Source organism: Trichechus manatus, unplaced genomic scaffold (assembly GCF_000243295.1).
Source record: "Trichechus manatus latirostris isolate Lorelei unplaced genomic scaffold, TriManLat1.0 scaffold00008, whole genome shotgun sequence".
NCBI classification, from domain to species: Eukaryota; Metazoa; Chordata; class Mammalia; order Sirenia; family Trichechidae; genus Trichechus; species Trichechus manatus.
The window spans coordinates 19,710,461-19,717,649 of record NW_004443944.1 but is presented as its reverse complement, the minus strand read 5'-3'; the positions used below and the strand labels follow the sequence as shown (position 1 = coordinate 19,717,649).

Sequence of the window (7,189 nt, the reverse complement as noted above, 5' to 3'; positions counted from 1 at the left end):
TTTCCCTGCTTCTCGTTTTTCTTTCTGTCTGCCTTTCTTTTTCTCTGCTCTTCCATTCTCTGCCATCTATCTTGTTCTTTCTTTCTCGATCTCTCTGTCTCAATCCTGCAGCAACTCAGGACAAGAGGACCCTGCCACCTGCCTTGGGGCCAGTTGGGTCCCTGCCCCTCTGAGGACATCACCGGAGCCCACTTGGAGTAGGATTGGTGAAGAGGGTGTCCAGGCTGGAGAGGACTCATGTCTCTCTCCTGGGCTGGTGGGATGGGCACTAGGTTTGAATTGGTAACTGCTGTCTCACCCAGGGCCAGGTGTGGATGAGCCACTGTCTGGGCATTTCTTTCCCTTGCCTGATCCACTCAGTCCACTGGGTTGGGAGGGAGGGGTATTGGGCATCTGGAACCAGAGCTGGAGTCAGGAGGTCTTTGCCAAGTCCCCAGAGGTTCGCATCCTCTGGGTTGGCAATGCTGGAGGAGAACACTCAGTGTTTTGTGACCTCATGCCAGCTCTTTCCAGGCAGGCGGCCCTGACTGCACGAGGCAGACGTTTGCCCTCCCCCCAGCCAGCAATGCCCCTGCTGCCCAGCGTCTTGTGCCTGGCAGGCCTGCTCTTCTGGGCAGGCCAGACAGCAAACACCTTGATGATGCCCAATGCCACCCTGGAGCTGGCCCAGCCCGAGGTCACAGCCGTGAGGCCCCTGACCAGCCTAGGGGTGCCCAGGTACCGCCGGAAGTGCCACATCTCTGCCCGGGACATGATGCCCTTTGGATTATCACAACCATATCTGGGCCAGCACGTATCCACCTGCTACCAACATGGAGTACATGGTGAGTCCCCATGGCACCCCTTCCCCACTACCCCTTCCAGCAAATGCCAGTAGACTCAACTTGGCCTGGAATGACTGGCTTTGAAGGGCTAGAGCATTTGCCAGCCTGGCCGCACTGAACCACTGGGTCCTGGGACTTGTGGAATATGGTAGGGATTTGTCTGCCCATTTTACAGATGAAGAAACTAAGGAGATTACACAGATCCTCCAGTGAGTCGGGGGCAGAGGACTACCATTTATGGAGCACCTACTGTGTACTAGGAGCCCTGGTGGCACCGTGGTTAAGAGCTTGGCTGCTAACCAAGAAGGTCAGCAGTTCGAATCCACCATCCGCTACTTGGAAACCCTAAGGGGCAATTCTACTCTGTCGTATAGGGTTGCTGTGAGTCAGGATTGACTTGAGGGCAACGGGTTTGGTTTTGGAGCCCTGGTGGCACAGTGGTTAAGAGTTAGCTGCTAACCAAAAGGTTGGCAGTTCAAATCCACCAGCTGCTCCTTGGAAACCCCATGGGGCAGTTCTACTCTGTCTTATAGGGTCGCTAGGAGTTGGAATCAACTTGACAGCAGTGTGTAACGGGTACTGTGTACTAGGCACTAAACCAAAACCAAACCAAACCAAACCCATTGCTGTTGAGTCGGATCTGACTCATGGTGACCCTGTGTGTTATAGAGTAGAACTACTCCGTAGGGTTTTCTTGACTGTAATCTATACAGGAGCAGATTGCCAGTCCTTTCTTCCGTGGTGCCGCTGGGTAAGTTTGAACGGCCAACCTTTAGGTTAGTAGTCAAACGTAAACCATTTGCGCCATTCAGGGACCTTTGCACCTTCAGGGTGGGTGTCGTCATCTCCATTTCCCAAATAAAGAAATTGAGACTCAAAGAATTAATTAGCCCATGGCCACCCAGCCCAGCTTCCAACCCAGGCCTGTCTGATTTGAAAGCTTGTGGTCTTAACCAATACAATACCTTGCTCAAAAATCTTAGCTACCCACTGGGGGCCTGGGGCAGGGGAGGGGGAGGGGGTGGTTGGAGCTTTCTATGCTATTGTCTCTTTGCCCAAGGGTTTTGGCTGACACTCCCAGACCATCCTTTCAGCGGGCCTTTGGAGTTGTGGGGGGGTGGCGGGAAGGACAGGCGCTGAGGAAAACCAGCAGCCAATCAGTGAGGGAGGCTGGGAGGTCTTCCCTCAAAGAGGCAGAGCTGGCGGCTGTCATCCTAGCCCCCCAGAAGCCAGACTCCTGGTGTGGAGGCAGGAACCTTTGCTTTATCGCAGCCCCTCCCCTGGGACCATTGTCCCAAACCAGCCAGGAGAGATAGGCTTCCAGCCCACCCAGAGATTTCTTTAGGCAAAGATACTGCCCTCCACCCGCTCCAAGACAGGTGCGTGCTACTCAAGAGCCTGAGAATTGTTACACTTTTGCAGTGTCCGTTCACTTATGTGTTAACACCTGCTTGGAGCCCAGCCTGGAATGCTTTGTGGATATTGCTGAGAACAGGACGAACAATGTCCCTTCCCTCACAGAGCTTAGAGTGGGGATGATAGAAAAGAAATAGCAGCAGCAGCAACGATATATAAATATGCATATATTTAAAAAAAAAAAAAACCCATTGCCATTGAGTTGATTCAGACTCATGGCAACCCTGTAGGGAACCTCATATGTATATATATATACAGTTTTTAATATGTATATGTGTATATACATTATGCAGTTTTTTAACATGTATATATATGTCAGGTAGTAATAAGGTGAGGGGGTAGGGATTCCCCCCTCCCCACTCCATTGCCATTGAGTGGATTCAGAATCACGGTGATCCTATAAGACAGAGTAGAAATGCTTCATAGTGTTTCCTAGGCTGTAATCTTTACGGAAGCAGATTGCCAGGTATTTTTTTCCCAAGATCCCACGGTAGGTTCGAACTGCTGACCTTTTAGTTAGTAGCCGAGCACTTAACCACTGTGCCACCAGGGCTCCTTGGGGTAGGAATAGGAGCAGGAAGTCCCTGGGTGGAGCAAATGGTTAAGCGCTTGACTGCTACTAAAAGGTTTTGGTTTGAATCCACCCAGAGGCGCCTCCAAAGACAGGCCTGGCTATCTGCTTCCAGAAGGTCATAGCCTTGAAAGCCCTATGGAGCTGCTCTCCTCTGCACACATGAGGTCACCATGAGTGGGAATTGACTCAATGGCAACTAACACAACCACAAGGATAGGAGCCGGGATGGCAGCAGCCAGAGGTGGGGAGAAAACAGTTACCATCGAGTCAACTCTGACTCGTGGCGACTCCATGTGTGTCGGAGTAGAACGCTCCTCCATAGGTTTTCAATGGCTGATTTTTTTTTTTTTTTTGGAAATAGATCGCCAGGCCTTTCTTTTGAAGTGCCTCTGGGTGGACTTGAACTGCCAACCTTTCGGTTAGCTAGAGGTGGGGGAGTCATTTAGTCATTCATTAACGCTTTTATTTACTAACACTGGGTTCTGGCACATAGAAGACCTTCCTTTTTTTTTCCAGCAAATTTCCTAATTATTGAGCACCAGCTGTGTGTGTGGCACTCATCCCAGCAGATGTTGAATTAATGCATGCAGTGTGGCACAAGGGAAGTCATCATGAGAGAGAGCTAGATGTCTCTCCAGGTACCCTGGAGAGGGTCAGTGAGTGTGGTTTTGATGGGTAACAGGTCTCTTCCCTCAGTTTACCCATTGGTAGCACCAGAGAAAACTTCCTCTTCTCCCCGTTAAAGATTATGAGTCAGACAACCCTGGGGAGATGTCTGCACCACTCTTTGGCCCCCTATTCCTTCTTCACTAGCTACAGGTATCCGATTAAACATCTCTTGATCAAGAAGCCTTTTCTTTCACAGCCCCAAGGAAGGCCAGGTCCCCTGTTCCACATTCTCACACCGCTCTGTTCTCTTCCCTGGAGCACCTGCCAGGACTGTGGGATAACTTACTTACTTAACTTCTCATTTCCACATTAGACTATGAGTCGAGGATCTCCTGGAAATATTGTTCACTATTTGCAAATGAAACGAATGAACAAATAATACCTCAAAGAATCCCAGGAAGTCAACGCTGGAAGAGAACTAGTTTTGTTTTGTTTTTACCAACACTTCATCAGGTTATAAAACTGGAGACATTCATACATTGGAAAATTATGCAGCTGTTAAGAAGGTTGAGGGAAGTATTCTGTACTTAGTGATGAGGAATAATTACCAAGACAAACTATCTTGTTAAGTGAAAAGAGCTACGTGTAGAATAGGATGTCTAGCATGCTGCCATTTGTCAAAAAATATATATGTATCTACTTGTCCGGGTATAGAATATTTCTGAAAGAAGACTCGAAGTGTGGTTGCCCACAGTAGGGGGCAGTGTGGCTCAGGGGACAGGTGTGGGGGAGAGATAAGAGACTGACTTTCTACTTTTCCTCCTTTGGCTAATTTATATATTAAATTTCTGCATGTTTTTACCATTAAAAAAAAAAGCATTTGAATTAAAAAAAATTTAATGTTGAAATAAATGCAATTTAAAAATACAAGAAATAAAATTAAAAATCCATTATCTTCCCATCACCCTGGGCTCAGTCACTTCTAGGGACTGCTGAGAACAAACACACCGGGGCCTGCTCAGAGCAGAGAGTCCCCAGCTTGAAGCCCAGTGAGGGAAACAGAGCACCGAGGCAGGAGTCAGAGACTTGGATGTGGACCTTGGCTCTGGTGTGGACTTGCTGTTGACCTTGAAACCATAAGCCTCTGAGACTCAGTTTTCTAATTTGTCAAGTGGGTTTGTTGTGGGATCCAAGGAGATGGGCAGAATGTGCATCCTGGGCGCAGGTAAGAAGTTAGTGTTGTGATGAGGGAGACTTTCATGGCCTTTCTTTCCCCAGGTCTGGGATGAGCGGCTGACCAGGTCTGCTGAGGCCTGGGCCACCCAGTGCATCTGGGCCCATGGGCCCTCGCAGCTGATGAGATACGTGGGCCAGAACCACTCCATCCACTCTGGCCGGTGAGTGACCCTCTGTGCCTTCCTTTGCTCAGTCATTCAACAAACATACACTGGGCACTTACTCAGAACCGGACACTGAGCTTGCACTGGGATACGGTGGTGACCAAGACAGAGAAGTCTCCTGACCGCATGGAGCATACATTCTAGTTAGGGGTTGCCGTTGTTAGTAGCCATCAAGTCAGCTCCAACCCTTGATGACCTGAAGTACAACAGAACGAAATGATGCCTGATCCTGTGCCATCTTCATGATTGCTGTTATGGTTGAGTCCTTTGTTTCGGCTGTTGTGTCGTGCCTTCCCACCTAGAGGGCTCATCTTCTCGCCCTGTATCAGACAATATTCTGCTGTGATCCATAGGGTTTTCATTGACTGATTTTTGAGAAGTAGATTGCCGGGCCTTTCTTCCTAGTCTGTCTTAGTCTGGAAGTTCCACGGAAACCTGTCCACCATGGGGGACCCAGTTGGTATTTGAAATACTAGTGACAGAGCTTCCAGCATCATAGCAACATGCAGGCCACAACAGCAGGACAAACTGACAGATAGGTGGTGGCTAGTTATGGGAGACAGGCAATAAATGGGTTAACAAATAAGCACACAGATAGTTTCAGAGAATGAAGAGTGATTTGAAAACACACAAGGCAGAGTAACGGCATGGAAAGTCATGGGGAGCAGAGTTTGGGGTGGGGGCTGTTGAATGGGTACATCACGTCCAACGGTGTCCCACCAAAATCTGAGGATAGCAATGCCCACACTTCTGACATGACCTCCTTACTACCATCTGGCTCCCCAGATGGAATCTGGGGACCTGAGTTCTGACCTGTGTGGCCTTGGGGAGTTATTTCTGCTTTCTGAACCTCAGTGTCCCCATCTGCAAAATGGAGATGTTGGCCTAGCTCAGTTCTTTCCAGACTTGTGGATTTCATAGACCAAGAAAATTTCAAAAAGACATTTATAAGACTGCTACAGGATTGTCATATTTTTATTTCACCAAATAAGGATATTAGAAAAAAAACTACCTTCCCGTCTCTACCATTCTAGCGTAACCCCACAAAAGCCGAAAGGACATAGTTCCAGACCCAACGCCAGTCCTTTAAGTTCAGCTCAACCGACACTCTGTGTCCTGTCTGCCTTTTTCATGTCATCGACTGGTTGGGGCCAGCGCCAGCATTTGGAAGCCATGAATGGTCCCTAAGAACCCTCCAGGGCAGACATTGGGTGATTCCGTCTTTTCTGAAGCTCACTTCCCTTCCCAACTGCTATTAAGCTCTTCCTGCAGACTCCACCCCACCCCACCCCATGGCCATCACTTGAGAGGCTCAAAGGGAAAAGAAAACAGTGTTTGGGATGAAGATGTGCTGGTATAAATTATAAGTGTGAATTCAGGCAGATTTTTTTTTTCCTTATCATCCCTTTCGTATGATTTGTGCCTCCACTCCCTGTCATGTGAGTATGACAGAACAATCCTCAGGTCCCACCAAGTGGCTCGCAGGACACCAGGTGCCTGCCTTCGCCTCATCTCACATCTCAGAAGCCTAGAAGATGGTTCAGTAATCCTTTCCTTCCCTAAAAATACAAGCTACCCTGTCTGAAGTGCCTACCTCATGCCCAGCCCTTTGTATAACAATAACAGCTATGTTTTATAGAGCACTCACTATGTACCAGGTCCAAGTAAGCACTTTTTATGGGTTATCTCCAGTGGTCTTCAGAACATACCTATAAAGCAGTTACTACTGCCATTCTTTTCACTTTATAGATGAGGAAATTATAGGGAGGCCAAATGACTCACCCAAGGACACCAAGCAAGTTGAAGGCAGAGTGACTTTTCTATTCTCCTACCCAGTTTCTTCCATCTTCCCCACCTCCTCAGGTACCGCTCCGGGGTAGAGCTCATGAAGTCTTGGTCTGAGGAGAAGCGGCATTATTTGTTTCTGGCCCCTAGCGACTGTAACCCACACTGCCCCTGGTGCTGCAGCGGCCCTGTCTGCTCCCACTATACCCAGGTACCCGTTTGCCAGGGCTAAGGGCTGATGGGAGAACAAATCCCGGTACCTTAGGGAAAACAGAAGGTGGTGGAACAAAAATTAGACCTAAAGTAGAGGCCCTTGTGGACTTCCCTTCACATAGTAAGTATATTACTGGGAGGTTGTGTGTACGTTGAATTGAGAACTGGGTTCTGTTCTGAGAGTCTTAGGTGGTCTGACAAGTGCAAGAGTGCCTTTGAATTCAGTAGATCCAGACAACATTTTCTAAGGCTCCCCCCATCTTAAAGAATTGCCATGGAACAGAATTGAGAACCCAGATGTAAATCCATCCACCTACGGTCACCTGATCTTCGACAAGGACCCAAAGTCCATCAAATGGGGAAAAGAC

General features: G+C 48.5%; 1 protein-coding gene across 1 annotated transcript in view; it reads left to right on the top strand.

Moving 5' to 3' along the window:
• The first annotated feature begins 565 nt into the window (after positions 1–565).
• R3HDML (R3H domain containing like) overlaps positions 566–7,189 on the top strand; it is a 15,273-nt gene continuing 8,649 nt past the window's right edge. Inside the window, 4 exon segments of the mRNA XM_004370568.1 lie at positions 566–759; positions 761–824; positions 4,702–4,820; positions 6,687–6,821. Coding sequence (XP_004370625.1) covers positions 566–759; positions 761–824; positions 4,702–4,820; positions 6,687–6,821 — 512 coding nt within the window.